Source organism: Sceloporus undulatus, chromosome 6 (assembly GCF_019175285.1).
Source record: "Sceloporus undulatus isolate JIND9_A2432 ecotype Alabama chromosome 6, SceUnd_v1.1, whole genome shotgun sequence".
NCBI classification, from domain to species: domain Eukaryota; kingdom Metazoa; phylum Chordata; class Lepidosauria; order Squamata; family Phrynosomatidae; genus Sceloporus; species Sceloporus undulatus.
In genome coordinates this window covers 108,707,897-108,731,987 of record NC_056527.1, presented here as the reverse complement: position 1 = coordinate 108,731,987, position 24,091 = coordinate 108,707,897, and the positions used below count along the sequence as shown (strand labels likewise).

At 44.4% G+C, this 24,091-nt stretch overlaps 1 protein-coding gene across 1 annotated transcript in view; it reads right to left on the bottom strand.

The window, feature by feature from the left end:
- Nucleotides 1–7,328: 7,328 nt before the first annotated feature.
- Nucleotides 7,329–24,091, bottom strand: part of TNFRSF12A (TNF receptor superfamily member 12A) — a 17,300-nt gene continuing 537 nt past the window's right edge. The window contains exons 2-5 of the mRNA XM_042471749.1: nt 11,349–11,450; nt 8,742–8,876; nt 8,548–8,602; nt 7,329–7,486 (exon numbers count right to left, since the gene is read on the bottom strand). Coding sequence (XP_042327683.1) covers nt 8,550–8,602; nt 8,742–8,876; nt 11,349–11,450 — 290 coding nt within the window. The 3' untranslated portion in view covers nt 7,329–7,486; nt 8,548–8,549. The remainder of the gene's footprint in view (nt 7,487–8,547; nt 8,603–8,741; nt 8,877–11,348; nt 11,451–24,091) is intronic.

Sequence of the window (24,091 nt, the reverse complement as noted above, 5' to 3'; positions counted from 1 at the left end):
TATATCTGAAACTGTTCACCCTGCACATAGCCCTCCCTAAGACCAGAAACAGAAAATGCAGACCTATGACTAACATCTTCAATTTTTTTCCTCCTGTTTGCCTGATGAAGAAGCTGGTGTAACTGCAAAAGCTTGCAACATGTAGTTGTGCATTTTGGTTGGCCCAATAAAGATATCATTGTTTGGATTTACTGTACGGCCAACACAGCTAGATGTTTTTTTTTTCTTCTCCTGTATGGTTTGTAACTGATGAAGAAGCTGGTGGGACTCCGAAAGCTTGCAATGTGTATATTGTGCATTTCGGTTGGCCATTAAAGATCTCGCTGTTTGGTGGTTTTTTGTTTGAATATGTTAAATGGCCAACACAGATAGTCACTCTGGCGACTCTGATGGCCTTGCAGCTTGGCTGGTTGTGAGCTATGCCTGAGGAGAGACATACCTCTAACTTATCTCCTTTCCTCCCCACTTCTGCCCTCCATCCATTGCCCCACCACCACCTTCAGATGACTCACTGGGTGGTGTCCCGGAGAGGCTGGTATGAACTAAGGGGCCAGGAATGCGCAGCCAAGCGAGGCCATAAGGGCAAGTGCAAGAAAAGGGAGAATGACTCACTGACACAGAAGAGAGAGAAGGAAATGATGGGGGTGGAGGGCCCGGCAAAAGGAGCAGGAGGCTTAAGAGAAAGGGAGATGTTGGGCAGTGAAATGTAGAACACAGGGGGAGAAAGAGTCTGGGAAGTGTTACCCTAAGCCCAGAAGCAGAGCATGAGGTGAAATTAGGAGGAAAAAGAAAAGAAATCCAGTGGATCCTTGGCATCTGCTGAAGTTTGGTTCCTGGGCTCCACCGTGGATACCCAACATCCATGGATGTTCCAGTCCCATTAAATACAGTAGCATATTAAAATGGTGTCCTTTATATAAAATTGCAAAATCAAGGTTTGCTATTTGGAATATCTATATCTATAGATATAGATATTTCCAAGCCGCGGATGCTTGAATCCGCGGAGAAAAATATCCGTGGATGTGGAGGGCTCCCTGTATAGGTTGGTTAATCCTTTCGATCAAAGGTTTCTTAATCCATAGGATAGGACCAGTGGTGTAGAGATGTGTGTGTATGCTGTATGCCTCAAGCCATTTCTGATTGATGGTGACCATAAGGCAATCCTTTCACAAGGTTTTCTTGGCATGTTTCTCCAGAGGGGGGTTGCCATTGCCATCCTCTGAGGCTGAGAGAGTGTGACTTGCCCAACCTGGTGGGTTTCTATGGTTGACCAGATTTCAAATTCCTGCTCCATCATGGAAACCCAGTGGGTGACATTGGGCAAGTTACACTCTCTCAGCCTCAGAGAATGGCAATGGCAAACTCCCTCTGATGAAACTTGCCAAGAAAACCCCCAGATTGGTTCACTTTAGGATTGCCATAAGTCGGAAATGATTTGAAGGCACACAACAACAAATCCTATCCTACTACACACACCCTCCGCCACTTGGCTGTCTTCCAGAGCAATGTGAATGGGAAGAGGAAGAATAACTGACCATGGGGAAAATGATAAAAATAAATGGAACAATCAGCACTGAGCACAAAGGAACTTGAAAATACATGTGGATTCAGTCAAGGAAGCCATGGTGCTGAGTTCACAAGGACTCTTTTGGAGATTTTTCATTCATAGGGTTCGCTTAAGTTGAATCCATCCTGTGTAACTGTCCAATATTGCACAGATCTAACCTAAGAGACATGTGGCAGAACAACACCAGAGTATGGTCAAGACGACCAAAGTTATAGAGGAACACACAAGCTAGGAGAGGCTGCAGCAGTTTGCTTTACCTAGAGCCTACTGGGAAGGGCAAGAATTATTTGAATTAATTGCTGAATTAATTGAGAACAAAGTGCTCTTGCACTTTGACCCAGGTCCAGTCCACCACTGCAGAAATAATCCAATGTTTTAACTGTCTTGGCTCAATGCTAGGGCATTCTGGGAATTGTAATTTTGTGAGACATTTAGCCTTCTCTGTCAGAGAGCTCTGATGCTATTAAAAATGACAATTCCCAGGATTGCCTAGCACTGAGCCAGGGCAGTTAAACAGTATCAAACTGGATTATTTCTGCAGTGTGGATTGGGCATCCATTTGCAGCAAAAGGAGTAACAAAACAAAAGAGGAAAGTGGAAGGAAAAGAGAAACTGGGACATTTTTAAAGCATTTGGAAAAGTCTGATGGCAGGATTAATCTGGACCATCCCTGCCAAAACTTGGAGGGTATGGATTTAATGGCACATAACAACCACAATGCACACCATGATAGTATATCACATCTACCCTTCCTCCCTCACAACCTGACCTCTCCATGCAGGTAGAAAACAAAGTGCGTTTTTCTGTTTCAGTGGGCCAGTTAGGGAGGCTTCTTGGACCAGACATACCCCATCCCTGATCTGAAAAAAGGAAAGTTTCACCACAATGGGACTTTAGAGACCTGTCTCAGCAATGCAAGGCAGCTGGGGCATATTAGCCAGGGCCTCTCACAATTTATATACATGCCAGTCGTCATGTATGAGCCGTTGGGATTATGGCTAAATTTTTCCTTGTATGAGAAACCACTAAGGCAATTATGTTTTGTTTTGTCATAAGCATCCCAGCCATTGATGTAGCCGAGGGCAGCCTATGCTGTCTCTCATCTCAGGACTGGCTTGGTTCAGACCTGTAGAAAAGGAACAACTCAGTCAGGAGTGCCTTGAGGCAATATCTGTGGCATAGAAATGGCAGGAAATTATCTGTATGGCTGTATTGCCTTCCATGCACTCTCAAATTTCATTTCGCATAATGGAAAGCTGGAAGTCTCTCATTCCCTCACTGGTTTTCCACCTTAACATGAAAGTGAAGTGATAGCAAGAGATTTTTGAAGCAAGCAATTTTGCTTCCATTTGACATATTTAGGTTGGAGATGAGATGAAATGGGGCCTGAGCTCATCTTGGAGGTGAATGAAAGAGAAGAGTGCTTGATCTGAATTCCAAAACTTCAGCCATGGAATTTGTGCAGATAAACTTTTCCTTAACCACATGATTTGTATGTGATGGAGTGACTAAATGCAAAAGTTGCTCAGCAATGGCTCCTCTTTATCCTGGAGAGAAGTGACCAGTGGGATGCCACAGGGTTCCTTTCTGGGCAGTGCCAGTCAACATCTTGGATGAAAGGATAGAGGGCATGCTTAACCAATTTTCAAATGACACCAAATTAGGAGGAGTAGCTAATACCTGGGAGGAAAGGATCAAAACTCAAAATGACCAGAAAAGGTTAGAAAGCTAGGCCAAATCTAACAAAATGAATGTCAACAGGTAAAAATGTAAGGTACAGTGTGCCTGCCCCATACGAGGCCATGCCATACATGGCTTCCACCCTATGCGGAAACTGTGGGGGGGGAACAATGGTGCGTGAGCATACATGGTTTTGCCCTTACACGGGGGGACGGAAACCCCCCCATAAAGGAAGGGTCCACTGTACTACATTCAGTAGCATCACTGGGGAGTGAGGGTAATACCACTGAAGAAAGGTGGCACCACTGAGGGAGGGATGACACTTGGTGAACACCCCCCCACCTCCCTGCCGCGTGAATAAAGCTGCGCGAGACAGGAAGTTGGCAATGGGCCCTTTTGGCTCTGCCCCAAAGCCTTGTTTCAAAGCCCCACACTGGGTGACTACACTTAGGCAGAAAAACATAAAATGCATAGATATAGGATGGAGGACACCTGGCTTTACAAGACAACATGTGAAAAGGATCTCGAAGTCCTAGTAGTCCACAAGTTGAACATGAGCCAACTGTGTGATGCTGCAGCTAAAAAAGCCGATGCAATTCTAGGCTGCATCAATAGGAGTATAGGGTTTATATCAAGTGAAGTAATAGTTCTACTCTAGTCTGCTTTGGTCAGGCCTTACCCACAATACTGTGTTCAGTTCTGGACACTACAATTCAAGAGGGATGTTGACAAGCTGGAATATGTCCAGAAGAGGGTGACCAGAATGGTGAAAGGTCTAGAAACCATGCCCTACGAGGAGCAGTTTAGGGAACTAGGAATGTTTAGCCTGGAGAAGGTTAAGAGGTGGCATGACAGCCATGCTTAAATATTTTAAAGGGTGTCATATTGAAGATGGAGCGTGCCTGATTTTTACTGCTGCAGAGACTGAGTCATAGGGCAGAATGGCCATTTGTCAGGAATGCTCTGCCTATGTATTCCTGCATGGCAGGGATCTGGATTAAATGGCCATGGTGGGCTCTTTCAACTCTGATTCTCCTCCATACATCTGAAGTTGGAGGAAATGTTTCCAGGCAGGATGAAAACCCACAACGTCTCATTTGTGGGAGTTAGGCACATCTTTGATTTTGTGAGATTTTTTAAAAAGGCCACTGACAAACAACCACATCTTGGAACACAGATGTACTAACACAGGAAGACCCAGAAGGAATAATTAGCAATGAACTAATTAAAAAAATATGGGAGGACAATCCAGAGCTCTGAGCAGTTTTTTCAACTCCGGTTCCTAGAATTCCCCACCTAACAGTCAGTGGTAGTCCAAAAAAGTACAGTTTTCAAGCTGTGGATTTCCAGGACAGCTCTATATAGAGAAGGTCAACAACTTTGGATTATCAGGAGGTCCAGTGATTTAAAAAAAAACCACCTCATGGGTCACTGGAAGTCCACTTCATTTTTTATTCCCAAGGGATTTTTAACAGAGAGAGGTTGTGAGATCCTACGCCTTACCTAAACACAAATCCACTGTTTCTGGATGCCTCCAGGAATGTCACTGCATGACCCCAGGAATATAGCCTACATCACCTGGCATTTCTTGGTGGACTCTCATCTAAGTACTAACCAGAGCGGATCCTGCTTAGCTTCCAAGATCAGGCAAGATCTGGTGCCTTTAGGATGAGTAGAATACACTTTCCTCAAAGAATAAAATATTTCAGGGCCAGAAAACAGCTAGGAAGATGGGTGCCAACAGATCATACTTTTGCCACCCTGTTGCATAAGCATCTCAGAGTAAAAAGCAAGTCTAAGAGTTACACAATGGTGGAGATAGAATTCAATGACATAGCCATGTTAGTCTGGAAAATCAGTATGCACAGAGATCTTGTAGTACATTTGGAGGAAGCAGGCTCACGTCTACTTCAAGCTACAAACTTCTTTCTTTCAGTTAGTCTCAAAGAGGTACAAGATCCATTTGCACAAAGATGGAGAGTGAATGAAATTTTGTATTATTGGCACATATCACTGACAGCTGATGTACCTTGGCACCATCCTGTATAATCCTTGGATTAGTAGTTGTGTGAGGTACTTAGAACTCCCTACTAGAGAACTTTCCAGAGGTAGTTCAAGAGAAACAGACTAATAGAGCAATCTAGCAGAAAGAATTCTAAGTAATTCACCAAAGTACAAACTTCAAGATTATTATTATTATATTTATTTATATCCCATTTTTCCCAAAGTTGGAATGCAAAGTGGCTTATAATTAAAAACCTCCATAAGTGAACATTAAAATAGAATTAAACTGATAACAGATTCCTCAGGATGGAGCTATAGCAGTTAACATTGCATCAAACTGCTGTAACTAAAATAGTGTGGATTCACCTCAAGCCTCATTGTCAAATGTGAACTTGGGCAAATCACACTTGTACCCTTCTGTCTGAAGAACAGTAATCCCGATCAACCTGATAAGGTTGTCGTAACTAATTCAATCACTAAGCCTGTGCAAGACTTACACTTTTGAACTACATCTCCTCAAATTCCCAGCAAGCATGGATGCAATGGAGTGATGGTTACAAAAATGTAACTTTTCCAAGTTGGGGCTGAGATCTTATGTCAAAGAGAGGTTTTGTAACTTTCTGCTGATAAAATTATGCCATGGTTGTCCTATAACACCTTGTTAATAGGACTATGAAATTGCACAACCAAAGGCACACAATGTGCAACGGTGCCACATGAGTAACTGCTTTTTACATCTTCATCTGAAAACAGAAATTATGCATCAGTCAAACAAGAACTACCAGAAGCATAAGAGAGCCTATCCATGTGTAAGATACCAACAGGATGCCAGTGTATGTTTAACTAATACATGGAATGAAAGCTTCCATAATATTTGCATATCAAGACAGAACACCCTCTTGTTTCATCAAGAATTAACTTTATTTTATTTCAACTCACAAACTCTAATTCATGATTATCATGATTTTTTTAAAAAGCATGCCTCAAAAACACACCCAGATAATTAAAACTTCTCTTTTTTAAAGCAGACGACATAAATAGCAGCCTCTGCATGAGCACCAAGGATGACGAACAGAAGGAGGGAAGAACTAACATTAGTGTAGTTCCTACAAAACTTATGACCCTTTTTCTCTTTCACACAATGGCCCAGCCACTGAAAAGAGAAAACTGCACAAGTGGCTCAATCCTGCTCTTCTCCTGGGGCTCTGTCACACTACAGAGCGATACTACCCTGGCTACATACTATGGAATCCTGGGATTTGTAGTCTGATGAGACATCAGGGCTTTCTGGCTGAGAGTTCTAAATGCCTCTCCCTAAACTTATGGTCCCAGAATTCCATAGGACAGAACCATGGGTGTTACAGTGGACTCATAGGTCCAAAACACACTGCAGAAATAATCCAGTTTGACACCACTTTAACTGCCCTGGCTCTACAAAAGCTTATGCTGCCAATTTCTTTCTTTCAATTTGTCTCAAAGGTGCTACAACATCTCTCTACATACTGATTCTACAGACTAACATGGCTACATCCTTGAATTCTGCCCTGGCTCAATTAGGGAATCCTGGGAATTGTAGTCTGTTGTGGCACCAGAGCTCTCTGACAGAGAAGGGTAAATATATCACAAAACTACAATTCCCAGAACTCTCTAGTATAGAGCCATGACTGTTAAAGTGGTGTCAAATTGAATTATTTCTGCAGTGTGTTGTGGCACATAATGCTAAGATTGTGTAGTGTGTAAGGGTCCCTAGAGAGCCCTACAGCCCTATCTCTCTTTATATATAGATAAATCATTAAGTAAAATCACATTCATTTAAAAGACATTTTTTTCCCAGGGGGAAATGTCACAGCAGTTGCTGTGGCCCTCCTGGTCAGGATTTGGGAGCTGCAAGATTCCCCACAGCTGTATCCAAATTTTGAAAAACAATCACCCCAATATGGGGCATTAGACCCTGGAAGACTTAGCGTGCCCCTTTTGCTCCTTCCCAGAAGCTTAACAACGAAGGGGAAAGTTGACTGCCTTTACAAAAGGGTCCACCAATACTTTTGTTTTTCCTGAAATGCTTTTTTACAAGGCACCGGAGCAGCTGCTCTCACATCACATCACTCTGTCATGTTTGTGTGTGCAAACAAGTGTAAGCCCAGGGTAAAAGCAAATGTCGTCCTGGCGTCTTCAGGAAAAGTCAGAGGTAATGAAAGTCTGGATTTCTTCTCACTTCATTTGAAAGGGGAAGATCTGTAAAAGGTGGGGGGGAAAAAAAGAAAGACTATGAAAACAGAGGACCAAAAACATGGATCCAAAACACACTGAGGAAATAATCCAGTTTGAGTCCGCTATAATTGGGAGCTACAGTTTTGTGTGACCTTTAACCTTCTCTGCTGGAGAGCTCTGGTGCCACAATAAACTACAATTCCCAGGATTCCCTAGCACTGAGCCAAGGCAATTAAAGAGGTCTCAAACTGAATTACCATGTATACGCAACAATAAATTGACCTCATATGTAAATCGAGGGCAGGTTTTAGGACCAAAATTATGGATTTTGATATGACCTCGCACGGTTGTTGTGAAGATAAAAGAAGGAAGCATACATTTTACACCGTTAAAAGGTTGAGCTGAAGAAGTACTGTAATAGCCAAGGTTTTCAAACAGGGACTGAGATCAACAATCTAAGCCTCTGTGTGTTTAGTGAGATGTAAATCCTATTGACTTCAATAGGATTTGTTCCTGGGATTTGATCTGGAAAGGCTGTCTCAGGGTTCTTTGCACTGAGTGTACTCTGTGTCAAAAGAAAAAGCCCATCTTCTTCAATCAGTCATGCCAATTAAATGCTCGAGCCAATATATCTTCTGCAGCTGTCTGTGTGTGTGTGTGTGTTGGAAATGGAATGGCACACAAAGAAGGCATAGAAATGTTGCAAAGCTCTTCCTAACAACCCTTGAGGGCTAGACACTTGGCTCCTTTTTGAAAAGCAAAAGCTGCCACATCAGCATAATTGTTTGGTTAACCAGTGCCTGCAGGGTAAAGGGTGGTGGTTGTTGTTGTGTGCCTTCAAGTCATTTCTGATTTATGGCAACCCTAAGGGTTTTCTTGGCAGAATTTGTTCAGAAGTTTTGGTTTTTTTACTTTGTCTTTCTCTGAGGCTGAGAGAGAGTGATATGCTCAATGTCACCCAGCAGGTTTCCTTGGCTGAGCGGGGGTTTGAACTCTGGTTTCCCAGTGTCTGAGTCCAACATTCAAACCACTACACCACGCAGGCTCTCAGGGCAGCACAAAGCATCAGAAACAACTATCCTCACCTTCAGTGTATCAGTGACTCCTGAGCTGAGTGGCCTCCGGTCTCCTCAATGGGGGCTGAAACAAGAGAAAAAGAGAGTGCAGTTTTAAAAATAGGACACCTGTAGATTTAAGTGAGAAGGAGACTGGAATTCGGCTCCTGAAGTGTTCAGAGTAACAGAATCTCCACTGTACTTAAATAAGAGGGAGCACTTACTGGTGAATTTTTCCCGCCGCCGACAGCGGGCATAGGTTATGATGCCCACGATTAAACTCATCACAACGACAGCCCCCAAAGATCCTCCCACTAAAATCCACTTATTGAATGTATCTGGAGGTTGGGGGTCTCCACCTGTAAGGGAGAAGAATGGGTTAAATTCAGATGAGCTTCCAAAAGATGACAACAAGCCACCCCAAATTCACTCACACTCCTCCGCCAGCCAGCCAGTCTCTTAATCTGAACCAGACTTCCACCAGATCCATTACTCAAAAAACCTTATGCTTCCTGCCAAACTGTTTCCCACAAGAACAACGGATTGATCTGCCAGTAGAATGGAATATATTCTGAGACCAGCCTGGTGTAGTGGGCTGAGCATTGGGAAACAAGTGTGGGAGACCAGGGTTCAAATCCCCACTAAGTCATGGAAACTCAAATGGGTAAATCACACTTTCTCTCTCTCAGAAGAAGGCAATGGCAAAGCCACTGTGAAAAAATCTGGCCAAGAAAACCTTGCAATAAGTTTGTCAGAGAGCTGCCATAAATCAGAAGCAACCTGTAGCCACAAAAAACACACACACACTTTGTGGTTGTTGTTGTGTGCCTTCAAGTTGTTCTGATTTATGGTGACCCTAAGGCAATCCTATTATTATTATTATTATTATTATTATTATTATTATTATTATTATTATTATTACTATTTTAGCAAGATTTGTTCAAAGAAGGTTTGCTATTGCTTTCCCCTGAGGCTGAGAGCATGTGACTTGCCCAAGGTCACCCAATGCTTTTATGGCTGAGCTGGGAATCGAACCCTGGTCTCCAGAGTTATTGTCCAACTCTGACATGCTGTCTCTTTCTCTACTTTTATATATATATTTCTTTCTGTCTCTGGTCCAAAACACACTGTGGAAATAATCCAGTTTGAGTCCGCTTTAATTGGGAGCTATTGTTTTGTGAGACCTTTAGCCTTCTCTGTCAGAGAGCTCTGACTACAATTCCCAGGATTCCCTAGCACTGAGCCAGGGCAGTTAAAGCAATCTCAAACTGGATTATTTCTGCTGTGTGTTTTGGACCTCTCTCTCTCTTACACACACACAAAATTACTGCCAATATTTCCAGCACTGATTTTTTTGGACAGACAGAATGGAAGAAAACGTCAATAACGGTTTTCTTTTCAACATGTGGCTCTGACACGTTGGGCCAAAGGTTTAGCCCACATGTCACAAATTGGGTGTGTACCCATATGAACGGAAACAAACAACGAGAAAACCACCCATAACTCAAAAATTCCATTTCTAAACATGTACGGCATTTAATATTTGGTCCTTCCTTTGCCAAATTTATCCAAGCTGTGCGTACCCATCCCACACACAGTGCTGCAACTCCTGAGAACCAGCGTAGTGGAGAGATGATAAAATTAGATTAGGATTTTAGAGACCGGAATTAAAATCTGTTCTCAGACATAAAACTCTGTGGATGACCCAAGACAAACAATAAGGAGTTTGTGGCTAGACAGCAGCTCCTCTTAATAAGAGATATGTTGTCTAGGGATGATGGATTCTGCAGTCCAGCAAGCTTTTCAAGAGTTACTTGAGGGCTGGGAATCACATGGGTCTCTAGGCAGTTGTTGCTGTAGTTGTGTGCCTTCAAGTTGTTTCCAACTTATGGCGACCATAAGGAAAATTATCATGGGGTTTTCTTGGCAAGATTTGTTCAGAGGAGGTTTGCCATTGCCTTCCCCAGAGGCTGAGAGAGTGCGACTTGGCCAAATTCATCTAGTGGGTTTCCTGGCTGAGCTGGGAACTGAACCCTGATCTCCAGAGTTATAATCTAACACTCAAACCACTATACCGTGCTGGCTCTCTAAATTCTAAATACCCCTTGCTAAATTACAAATTGCAAATACTGAGCTGTCAATCAGACCCCGGTCTCCAGAGTTGTAGTCCAACGCTCAAACCACTATGCCACAATGCCTCTAGTAGATAAAATACCTGTATGGAATCAATGGCATCAAAGTGATCAATGAACCAATGGAGGATGAAGTGGGTTTCATGGCCTTGTTGGTTTGCACTGCCTTAGTCAACATAGCCTATGGTGAATCCTGCTGGGAGCTGCAGCTCAACAGCACCTGACACCCTCCATGATTTTATTTATTTAATTCATGTATATCCTGCCTCTCTCCAAAAACGAAGCCCAAAGTGATTCCCATTTCGGGGCTGTATATACCTTCCTTCACCCGTCCTATAAATCTTTGAGTGTGGGATGACAGTGGGGAGAATGGGCAGCCAGGTCCCTGTAAGCCAGTCCTGGTCCTCCAGATGTTTTGGACTTCAGCTCCCAGAATTCCTGACTGCTGGCCAAACTGGCTGGGGCCTCTGGGAACTGAAGTCCAAAACACCTGGGGGATCAACGTTTGACCACAGCTGTAAGCCATGCTCCAATTTGGAAGAAGCACAAGGTTTCTGGTGTCACGACAAACTACAGTTCCCAGATGTGCCATGGTGATTAAAGTGGTGTCGAACCGAATTATTTCTGCAACATGGGTGCAGCCCAAGTCCTAGGCCACTCCAGCGCATGAGGATTAATATTTGGTGCCAGGCAACTCACATGCAGAGCAGAAGTCATTCTTGTTCTGGAGTCGGCACACAGAGCAATCCATACATTTATCCAAATCTGGACTCCAGGATTGGCCTCCGGGGCACGCAGTAGCTGATGGGAAAGAAGAAGAAGAGGATTCACATAACTGCAACAACAACACACAGCAATTGCGTTAACAGTTGCATTTGGGGGGTTTATTAGTTACATTTATATCCTGTTTCTCCTTCAAAGAGTTCACACCATTCCCTTCCATCCCACTTCATCCTCACAACAACCCTGTGAGGTAGTCCAAAGAATGACCAGGGAGTATATTGTGAACAAGGCCCCTGCTATGATCTGATCATGGAAGCAAAGCTTTTTTTTTCCAAAACAGCTTCTACATTGGAGTAGACTATGACTCTGGAGACCAGGGTTCAATTCCCCTATCTATGAAACCCACTGGGTGACCATAGGCAAGTGACACTCCTTAGAGGAAGGCATTGGAAAAAAACCTCCTCGGAGCAAGTCTTGCTAAGGACATCCATGATGGATTGGCTTTTGGGTCTCCATAAGTCAGAAATGTCTGAAGGCACATGACAACGACAACAACAAAACAACAACAGTCTTGGGAAAATCCAGCAGTGAAATGAAGGCAGACAACAGCATTGAAAGCGAAAGAGTCTGGAAGAAGTGAAATGAATGAATGAAACGTGTAATAAAAGGAGTAAAAAAGATCAAGTTGGAACACCAAGTGGATTAAGAGCTGAACCAAGGTGGGGAGGGGACAAAGACAGAAGGCCCATCGATGTGAGCCCATTGCACGTCGCCCACACAGATGTCTCTCCCACACCCTCCTCATGACAACTGGGGCTTATTCTAGAGGGGTCACGTCAGTCGGGGGGGAGTCGTGTTTCACCCCGAAACCCGAACCAGACCCAAGCAGGAGGAGGAGGAGGGCAGAAAGGGGTCAGCTGCGAGGAGCATCAAATGGCTAGATCTGGGCTGGTGGGGGAAAGGGAGGTGAAGAAAGAGCTCAGAAAGATATCCTTTTGGGTGGACTACAATTCCTATCATCCCCAGCCAGCAGAAGGGGGGAGGGTCAGGTCTGAGGAGCCTCAAATGGCCAAATCCGTGCTGATACATATATATGTGTGTGTTGTATAGTGGTGAAGAAGAGCTCAGAAAATGTTTATTTTGGGTGGACTATAACTCCCAGAATCCTGAGCCAGCAAAGGGGGGGTCATCTCTGAGAAGCATCAAATGGCCAGCTCCAGGCTGGTTATGTGTATGAGGGAGGTGAAGTGAAGAAAGCTGTAGTTGGGGGAATGAACTACACACTCCCAGAATCCTCAGCCAGTATGGCCAATGGTGGAGGGGGAGGTGAAAAAGAGTTGAGGAAGTGCCTTTGGGTGGACTACAACTCCCAGAATCTGCAGCCAGCATGGCCAATGGCACTCCTCAGATCTTCTTAATCTCTCCCCAAACATGGTTGGCCATGCTGGCTGGGGATTCTGGGAGCTGCAATCCACCCAAAGGCACTCCTCAGCTCTCTTCACCATCCCCCCATACATATTGGTCATGCTGGCTGGGGGATTCTGGGATGTGTGGTCCACCCAAAGGCTTTCCTCACACACCTACACCGTGGGCCATGCTGGCGGGGGATTCTGGAGTTGACACCCACCTAAAGGCACTTCCTCAGCCCTGAAGGGGAGCCCCTCCACACCTGCTCCCTCCCTTTCCAAGTGACTTCACGGATCAAATATGCCCCCCTGCTAACAGAGAACAGATGGCGCCAAGCCCAGGGAACTGGAGCAAGGAAGGCTCAAGGGTGAGTCACCCTGAGTCGCATGATTCGAACACGTCACCTCCTCCCCCTAAAGCTGAGAGAGCCCTTTGACGCTCCAGCGCCAGAAAGTAATTGCAGGAATCGGAAAGCTTTCACTCTGCCCCTCCCTCCGCCCACACACATTCTCCAAGCAGCCAATCAGGAAGCAGCAGGCCCGGGGGGCGTGGCCTCGCGTTCATGAAAATTCCAAATGGTGACATCACCCGCGATTGATCGCTCTAGACTTCAATCGTAGCGCCTGGGTGCGAGCAGTAGGCGCCTCTGGGCATGTGCAGAGTGCAAAACGCCCGCCAGGCAGATCTGCATGAAGCTCACTTTTCCCACTTCTTCAGCGTTCCTCTTCCGCTGAGAAAATGTCATCCCTGTCATATATGGCTTTCCAAACCCGCAAAACTGGGGTTAATTTGTATTGATTGATTGATTGCTATTTGTTGTTTTGTTTTGTTTTGTTGTTGTTCCCACTTATGGGGAACCTATCCCGGCGTTTGCAAATTTCATAAGGTTTTCTTGGCCAGGACTATTCGGAGGTGGCTTTGCCAGCTCTTCCCACTGAAATACAGCCTATATCATCATCATCATCATCATCATCATCATCATCATCATCATCATCATCATCACATCATCATCATATGTTTATTTATATTTATTTATATCCCATCTTCCCCCCCCCCCAAAAAAAAAACTGGGACTCGGGGGGGCTTACAATATATAAAACCAAACCAAAGACTGAACAGTCAAAAAAGCATACAAAAAAGTACCGTAAAATAAAATTATACTGAAACAAATCACGTGTTAAAAAGAAGAATAGCACCTGGTCTTCGTTGTCGGTCTCCCCATCCAATGCTAACCAGGGCTGGCCCTACTTAGCAGCCCTGTGAGGCGGGCCGGGGCCTTTAGGGTCCATTCTGCATACTCTTAGGATTTTATGACCAGAGGTGCCCAACAAACTACACTCCCAGAATCCATAGCCTTGACCATGACAGTTAAAAAGTGTGGTCAACCCCGGATTATTTCTGCAGTGTGGATGCAGTGCTGCACTGTGAGGCAAGAAAGCGACCGCCAACTTGCTCCTTTGGGGTGTCAAGGGGGCTTGTTGAACTACAGCTCCCAGTGAGGACTACAAGTCCCAGAACCGCCCACCAGCGCTTGTAAGAAGGGAGGGATCTTTTGGACGACAATGCCCAGAATCCACTCACTAGCGCTTGGGGAAAGGGGAGATTTTTTTTGGACTGCGACCCCAGTACCACAACGTTTGGGGGAAAGAGGGGGGTCTTTGGGGACTGCAACTCCCAGTACCGCCCGCCAGCGCTTGTGAAAAGAAGGGGTCTTATTGTTCCCAATCCATCAGAGTTGGGAGGAAATGGGTCCGTTGTTGGACGCAGGTCCCAAAATCCCCCCCAAATCAGCGCTTGAGGAAAGAGAGTTTTACTTTAGAAAACGGGAGAGATAGCTATGGAATTCTGGGAGTTGGAGTTTGTTGTGGGGGACCCCACAACAACTCCAACTCCCAGAATTCCATAGCAAAAGAATCAGGCAACGAGTTAAAGCGGTTGCCAACCGGGTCATCTCTTCAGTGTGTGGATACAGCCTTGAGATCCTGGGAGTTTGTAGTTCTCCCACACCCCAAAGGGCCCCTTTACCTGGCAAGGGTTCGGCGCAGAACGATGCAGAAGAGCAGGGAGGCCGGGAGCCCCCAGGAGTCCGGCGAAGGAGGCGAGCATCTCTGGGCTGATGGAGAGGCTCCTTTTTCTTGCTCCCTTCCTTTGGGCTCCTGGCAGCGAGTGAGTGACTCAGCCTCGGGCGCGAGAGAGCGAGGCAGCCAGGAGGAGGAGGCCCCGCGCTGCAGAGCCGCCCCTCTGCCATTGCGGGGAGAGGAGCCAAGGCGCCGGCGCTTTGATCCCTCCAGCCCCTCCTCTCCTCCCCTCCTCCTCCTCCCCCAGGGAGAGACAGCAGGCGCCCCGAGAGCCTTGCAAGAAGCGCAGCCAGGGACGGAGTCGAGGGGAGCACCTCTCCCCTGGAACCCCGCGTGAGGTTTGCTGGGCAAGGTTTGCTTCCCCTATGGCATCCCCCCTGAGGCTGAGAGAGTGTGACTACCACCCCCCCCCAGATCATAGGCCAACACTTAAACCACTACTCCACACTGGCTCCTATCTATCCATCTGCTGTAATAGATAGATAGAGAGAGAGAAGAGAGAGAGAGATATGGCAGAAGATAGATAGATAGATAGCAGATAGATATGGCAGATAGATAGATAGATAGATAGATAATAGATAGATAGATTAGAAGATGAGATAGATAGATAGATAGATAGATGACAGGGGGGGATATGCCGAGAGAGATGGAGAAATAGAATAGTAGATACATAGATGACACACAGAGATTATCTATCAATCTCTTCCTGTGTGTCAGATAGATGATAGATAGATAGATAGATGACAGAGATGAGATAGATAGATAGATAGATAGATAGATAGATAGATACACAGAAAATTATAGATAATAGCAGGTAGAGAGATATAGAGGACACGCAGAGAGAGAATAGCTAGATAGCTAGATAGATGGCATACAGATGATAGATAGATAGATAATAGAATATAGATAGATAGATGAATGACACACAGAGAGATATTATCATCTGTCTGTCTGTCTGTCTGTCTGTCTGTCTCTTTTTCTGTACTACATCTGTCTATATAAGTCAGCTAGCTGGCCAGAGATATACATATCAATTAAACACCCCTATGGTGCACTTGGGGTCTCCAGATTGTCCCTGGGACTGACTGCTTCTCTTGTCACTTATTTGTTTTACCAGGTTTCCCTGCGGTGTTTGTCCAGAAGTGGTCCATGGAGATGAATGGGGAATACAAGAGCCCTGTGGAAGAGTGCGCCAGGGAGGGACGTGAGGAGGTGACCCCAGCCGCTGTGGTTTTGGAGGGGGATCCGAGTGGCTGAAAACAGGCCGAGAACTGGGCCGTCTGGCTTTTGTGGAAAACCAAGTGGAATCTGGGGAGACAAGACTGGTCACCGGGTCTGTCTGGTCTGAAAGGAGGTTTTTTCAGTCCCTGAATGAATGAATGAATGAATGAATGGTATACACAACGTGTGGAAAAAACATACATTTCCAATTTAAAAGAGCAAGTGGAAACAGGAGGAGAGAAGTCGTAGGCCAGCCCAAGACATTTTGCCACCCCAAGGCCCAGTAGGAAATGGTGTTCTTCCCAGTTCCCCTCCTCCGGTCACAGTGCAAAGCCTGCAAAGCCAGCCAAGTTACTTTGGCACAGGATGCCGGAAATCCCAGAAGCCAGCTCTCCCTGTCCTTTGTTAGTAAGAAATACAATGCAAAGTAAAAAATGTGTTCCTGTGTGTTTTTGTGTGCCTACAAGTTGTTCCTGACTTATGGTGATCCTAAGGAGAGAACCTCTCATGGGGTAATTCTTTAGATTCGGTTTGCCAGGGCCATCCTCTGAGGCTGAGAGTGTGTGATTTGCCCAAAGTCACCCAGTGGGTTTCCAGGCCCAAACCAGGATTCGAACCCTGTCCTCCAGGGTCATAGTCCACACGGCTCAAACCACTATGCCACTTGATTTGGTCAGTTCACTGTGTGCTAATGGTAGGGGCCCAGCCTTGGCCACAGCAGGAATATTTGGGCAGACTAAGATTTTCTTCAACTGCCTTGAGAATGATAGGCTGGTACGTAATTTTCCTAAAAACAAGTGGTTCTGGAAACTCAAGAGTCAAGGTATAGTGGCTCTCGGAAATTTCATCACACTGCCTATAATCCATGTGTTGGTTGTGCTTGTTAGCCGTGATGGGAAGACACTCTGTGCATGCCTAGTGGCACTGCTTGGCTTCATCATTTCTACATTTCCTTCTTGGGGGTGGCAATGAGACCGGAAGGAACAAACTGGAACTTGTACAGTTACTTGGCTCAGAACGTTCTGGCTTTTCCGCCTAAAGGAAGCTGCTCCATTAGTTTTTACCAGGTTTTTTCTTTTACCCATCTTTTTTTGTGAAAAGTTAAAAATGAAATACCCAAAGTGGAATGCGCCTCTTTGAAAAGCCGAACCTTGCCTTTGGGGTAACAATATAAAAATCGCATTTCTGCACTGGAGCATCATACAGACAGAGGATTGGTAGTGCTCAGAGATTTGTTCATTAAGAAGCATGTTTTTATATGTATATTTATTTTTTATATGTATAATTGTTTATATTTTAATATTATATTTAGTTTTATTAATATATTTATATTAGTGCATTAACATTTAATTTTTTAACATGTCCAATAACTGATTCTGTTCTGTGATCACTACGGAACCCTTCTCCAGTGCCCAGCCAGCAGCTCCAGGTGAGTTGGACTACAACTCCCATCAACCCCAGCCAGCATTTGACAGAACAAAGGGTCTCAGAGATTTGCATTAAATAGGTGGGTCGCTTAGATTTGCATTAAAGAATCACACACACGACGCGCGTGCGCACACACATACCACACATATATGAATAACTGGTTCTTCCTCTGTTTCGCTAAGGGACCCTTCCCATTCCCCCTAGACAGCAGCTGGCTGGGATGATGGGCATTGTAGAACTAACACCCCTGGACTGCTGATAGGATAGGGGGACAGGACAGGTGTAATCGTGCCATAGAATGGACTGCCAAACCATTAAAAATATTCTTAGCTTGGCAAGGGATATTTTAATTCACATCCTCCAGAAGGACTCATGAGTCGCACTGGAGAGAGTGTCGTTTGTGTCTACATTTTTGTTTGCTTGCCAACTTCTAGAATATCGAAATGCCCAGATTCAATAGACAGGACATGTGCAGCGAGAGGGTTGTGCAATCCAGGAATTTCCCTCTTGCACTGGAAATGGGCAGGACTCTGCTTGCCAATGGCGCTCTACAGGACTTGTGGGGAAGGGGTGCCCTCCCATTTCAGGAATTGGCTTCAGGAAAGCATGCCGCCCTTCCCTGTCCTCAAAGCAAAGCAATTGTCAGGCCACTGTAAAGAATCCATCTGTTTAAACAATTCGGTACCTCACATCCAGGAAAGTGGCTGACAAAATTTAAAATAAAAGTTTAGCTAATAAATATATACTACAGGTGGAGTCGCCCTTGTCCAAAAATCCTTGAGACCAGATGCATTTCGGATTTTGGTTTTATTTATCCAAATGGAAGATGCCAGCCACAGATGCTGGTGAAATGTCAGGAATAAACTCTTCTAGAACTGGCCACAGAGACCAAAAAACCCTCAAAAACGATGGATGTCGGCTGTGAAAGCCTTGGGCTTCATATTTATTATTTATTTTGGCTTTTGGAATACCTGCTTTCCACATATATGTACGTAATGAGGTATCTTGGAATTGGACCCAAGTCTGGAATGCAAAATTCATGTTTTCATATCTACATAGTCTGAGGGCAATAAGTATTTTAAATATTTTTGTGCATGAAACCAAGTTTGGATACAGGTGAACCATTCGAAAGCAAAGGTGTCACATTCAACCACCTATGAAAAAGGGGTTTGGTTTTGGAATATTTCGATTTAGGAATGTCTGGATAAAGGAGATTCAACCTGTATTACAAATTAAAAACAAACAAACAAACCCAGGTATCAATTATGTTAAAAATATATAGTTTTAATTTAGAAAATTGGTGAAGGAAGATATGGCATGGTTGGCTGACGGAAAGCTGGCTGACAATGGACAGAGAATCAAAGGATGGTGGGAAACCGATGGCTGTTTTTCACAAGAAATGGTTCCCATTAAATTGAATACATCCAGTAACATTCACAAAGTGTGCAAAACTTCCATTGTTGGGAATTTGGAAAGCTGTCTTGACAGATGTCCCAGTAATGACAACACAATAACTTAGATGCCTTGTTGGTTTATTCATCAATGATGTGTACTGTTTTCATAACCAACACATCCAGTTTTGCTGTTTGTTTTTCCTTTGCTAAACTTAGTGTTTGCACCATTTGAAAATTTTGAGTAAAAAAATAATTACACACACAAACCCCCCTCCCGGAAACAGCAGCAGTAAAATACATTTACAGCATGATTATGGATGTACAAAATACAAACAGAAGCACACATCTTTGAATGCTCCTCTGGCCATATGATTAGAACAAGGGCCAGCTTAAATAAAAAGGTCTTAAAACTTGGCTGATGGTGGGACCCAGCAATGGTTTGAGTTTTGGGACGTGACTCTGAAGACCAAGGTTCAAATCCCTGCTGTGGCTGTGAAAACCACCTGGGTGGCCTTAGGCAAGTCACAACTCTCTCAGCCCTTAGAGCAAGGCAATGGAGAAAAACCCCCTCTGAAGAAACCTTGCCAGAAGAAAATCCATGAATAGGTTTGCATTAGGGTTACCATAAGTTGAAAACGATTTGGAAGGTATCCCATGGCTGAGCTGGGAATCGAACCCTGAATCTCCACAAGTCGTCATCCAACACTCAAACCATTATGCCACCTGGCTTTAAACTGCAAATCCAAGAATTTCATAGGATGGAACCATGGAAATTCTAGTGGAATCGTGATAGTGTTATAATAACATAATGTGAAAGCCTTCCTAACCTGTGCACTTCTTGTATCAGTGTTAGGGTGGATTTGAGGATTCTTGGGGTTCCTTCCAACTCTGTCTTTCCATGTTCCCCAGCACTAAATACATTGGTACACTCAGCTCAGTGCTACTGCAGAGCAGTGTCTTGTGGACTGGTGCTGGTCCCACAGTTTTTCAGCTGCCAGTTCCTGGAGAGTTTTAAGAAAATAACTTAGAGCCAATGGGCATACAGTAAATATGGTGAGTGGTCCTTGTCACATTTTTTTGGAGGGGGGGGGGAGGAAGGCCCTATAGCTTGAGATACACTGACCTAATTGAGGATTTTCTACAGAGATGGGGAATCAGTGGTCCTCCAGATGATGGGACTGGAAAAATCCCATCCTTCCTGATTACTGATGGGGACTGAGGGGAGTCTGAGGTCCAAAAAACACTGCAGAAATAAACCAAATTAATACTGCTTTCAACTGCCCGGGCTCAGTGCTAAGGGTAATGTTGGAATTATAGTTTATGATAGCACCAGAGCACTTCTGCCAGAAGGCTAAATGTCTCACAGAACTACAGTTCCCAGAATCCCTACACTGAGCCAGGGCTGTTAAAGGGGTGTGTTTTTGCAGTGTGTTTGGGACCATAATCCCACAAAGACACTCACCTACTGAGGGGGCTTACTCTGGGTTGAACACTGGCGCTCCTGCCAAGATAATAATACTATACTAACTACTAATACTAAGAATAATAATATTTCCTCTGCCTCTGTGGATCGAGGTGGGATTACAACACATGAAACAGATTACAAGATAAAAAACCACAATTTAATATAAAATACACTCAATAAAACAGTAAAAACCCTATCAATAAATACAAATAAACTAAGCATCATTTAAAATACAATATCTTTACACAATCAAGGGTGGGGTATTTCTAACTCTCTTATACGCAATTGGGTGGATAGGCCTGTTCTGCAGCCTCAGGGGACAGGCAATGGCAAAACATCCCCTGAAGAAATCTGTGCCAAGAAAATGCCATGATAGGGTTGCCATAAGGCCACCAACAAGCAAGAAGATTAAAGGTAGCAATTTGGAGCAAAGAAACCAGGCCCACGTTCAGTACCAATGAACAGGATTACTACTCCCAAACACATTGGAACAGACTGACCATATTAGGAATTAAATGAGGTAATGATATTTTCCATGCCCAAGCGGCTGTGTTTGCACCATGAAGTCCAAAGTCTAAACTTACCTAAATTGTACCCACTGATATACCTGGAATCTTTTCAGATTAAAAGAGCTGTTCTGCTGCTCAGTTGTGGCCCCAAAGGTGGTCCAACCATTCCTGTTTCCCCCATTCGAATATAGGGGGGCCCTTTCCACACTACAGAATTTATAGCACTATAATTCCACTTCAGTTGCCATGGCTGCATCCTTTAGAATCCTGGAATGTGATGTCTGGTCAGGCACAGAGTTCTCTAGCCAACAGTTCTCAATGCATTCCTCCTGAACTGCAAACCCAAGATTCCATGGGATGTTGCCAACGAACACCTAAAGTGGAATCATAGCGTAGTGTGAAACGGTGGTTGCTTTGTTGTTGTGTGGCCTTCAAGTCCTTTCCAACTATGATGACCCTAAGGATGCATTTGTCATGGGATTTTCTTGGCAAGATTTGTTCGGAAAGGGTTAGCCTTTGCATTCTTCTTCAGGCTGAGAGAGTGTGGATTGTTCAAGGTCACCCAGTGGGTTTCCATGGCCGAGTGGGGATTTGAAACTGCGGTCTCTAGGATTTTAGTCCAATACTTAAACCATATACTGTTCTGGCTCCACCAAATTACCATCTGTGTGTGTATGTGCTTTCAATCCCCTGTGCCGATTTGGTTTCTTAGGCCAAGGAATACTCAGAGTTGGCTTGCCAGATCACTTCCACTCAAATAGAGCCTACAGCACATGGTACTTTGTTGCTGGTGCCCCCATCCAAGGACTAATCATGTGTCTGACCCTGCTTAGCTTACAAGATCAGACAGGATCGGGTGCCTTAGGGTATGTATGCCAAAGTACATTGCTGTTCCTGTCCATTATTAGATGATTTTAATAGTTGTGAATTGTACTGTGATGGTTTTTAACAGGTTTTTTTGGCTGTGAGCCCTTGGGTACTTTCGGGGAGTTTTGAGTGTGCATTTTGTGGAATTATTTTGGGGAGAGGGCTCAGTTCTCCCTAGCCAACAGCTCTTCATAGGCAGCTGTCCACAGGTGGCAACTTTGACTTCCACATCAGCTGGACAATGTAAGTACTATAAAACACACTAGGGATGATTGCCACAAGGGCTTGTGGATTTCAGGGCTCTCACAAGAACCATGCCATGCACAAGCTGCATAAGCGCCTAGAGAAGTTCCATTTTTGGATGACAACGGGCTTCTGGGTGTTGCCATTCAAAAAATGGAACCTCCCTAAGGTTTGAGCCGCATTAAACTACAGTCAGCCCCTCTGTACCATAGCTTCTTTAATCACAATCATCTATGGCTTTTAAAATTGTGTTGTGTGTGGTGTACCCCAAAAAGCAAAGGTTGATTTTGCTATTTTTGAGCAGGCACATTTTACTATGAAATTTGTTAACATTTTCAGGGACTTGAGCATCCTGATTTTGGAATACTAGGGAGGTCCCAGCAGATACCAAGGGCCCACTGTATCTAAAGTTTCACTTCAAGGGAGATGCCACTCAGTGGAGAGGAAGCAGAAACTGAAAGTCTGCATTTCCCATTGATGAGGAGGACGCTTGTGTGTCCCTGGAGAGCGCTCTGGTCATGGTTACACTAACTATAGTCTTTGACACTAAATTGGAATGGAACCATTGCATGTCTTCTCCCAACCTGCCCGTTATGTGGAACATCTTGGGCCCTGCAAAGCTGCAGTCTCTTCCGACATAAGCCCTCACATTTACCAAATACTGGGCAAAAGAGGTGGTGCAGGAGGGACTTGGGACTGGTGCCCATCTCTTGGCTGGCCATCCAACCATGAGGCAAATTCCATTTCTCTCGCCCCCTTTTCTTTTCCCTTTCCCCCATCCCATTCTCACACCCATTGCATTTCATGCGAGAATTGTTTGCTGGCCATCTTGCTGTTGGAGCTTTTTGTCTTGCTCTCTGCTTGCTTTCAGCTTAACATCCTTGCAAACACTGGTTATTGGTTGTGGTCAAGTGCCAGGTAGGAATAACAAAAAAATTTTTTTCTATTAGGTCTCTTTCACATTGTTTTGTTGTTGTTGTTGTTTGTGCACCTTCAAGTTGTTTCCAACTGTACAGCAAACCTAAGGCCAAGAACCTATCATGGGGTAAAATTTCTTGGCAGCTTCTTCGAGAGAGATTTGTTAATGGCCATCCTCTGTGGCTTAGAGAGTTGGTGACCTTGCCCAGGGTCAACACAGTGGGTTTATGATGGCCCAGCTGGGATATTTTTGACACCCTGGTTCTCCTCCAGAGTCCAATAAGGTCCGCAGCATGCTCAAACCACTGACAACAACACGCTGAGGCTTCTAACTGTTTTTTTTTTTATTTTTGTAGAGTGTAAGCACACACATATCATCACTTTGATACCACTTTAAACTGCCATAGTTGCAACTCCTATAACATTCCTAGGAAAAACACTTGGAATCTCCCTTTGGCAGAAGAGAATTCTATTATGTATTAATGAATTCTACACCAATCCCCAGGTTATTCCCATGGAACCACATGTGCAGTTAAAGTGTGTAAATCAAAGGGAACATAAAACATGGTAGCATGAATGCTGAAAACTGATGAAATGACCAGTGTGGCACAACAATTGTTTGGACTGGGGATTTCGGGAGATTATTTATGTTATTTCATCATAGTACTGTAGATTTGGGCATTAGTCCCCCAGGCTGGACCTCACTACGAGGAAATTCGGTACCAATTACGTCTTGCTGTCTCAGCCTGACACTGCCTTGCAAGGGTTGCTGTTCTCAGGAACAAAGCTACCAATGATAAATGACATTGTGCCTGATAGGGTATGTCAAAGAGATAGCTGTTGTGTACTCCTGGTTTATCATAAAAAGACGGTAAACAGACATCCAACACAGTGGTTCTCGGAAGCTTACTGGGAAAAGAAAAAAAACAATCTAGTGTAAAACTATTGTGGACTTCTAGTCAACTTCAGATGGAAATCGGCACTCTGAATGGGAAATGGACTGCACTTCCACAACAACCTGATAACATAGAATGGTATTGAGTTGTCCAGATGGCTACATGGAGTCCTTTCTTGCCACCCTCAGTTTGGGGCAACTTGAAATATGACCAACTTTTTAATTGAAACTGTGGGACCAGAGTAATGTATGTTAATTGGCTCAGTCCTAAACTGTTGTCCAGGTCCAAGGGTA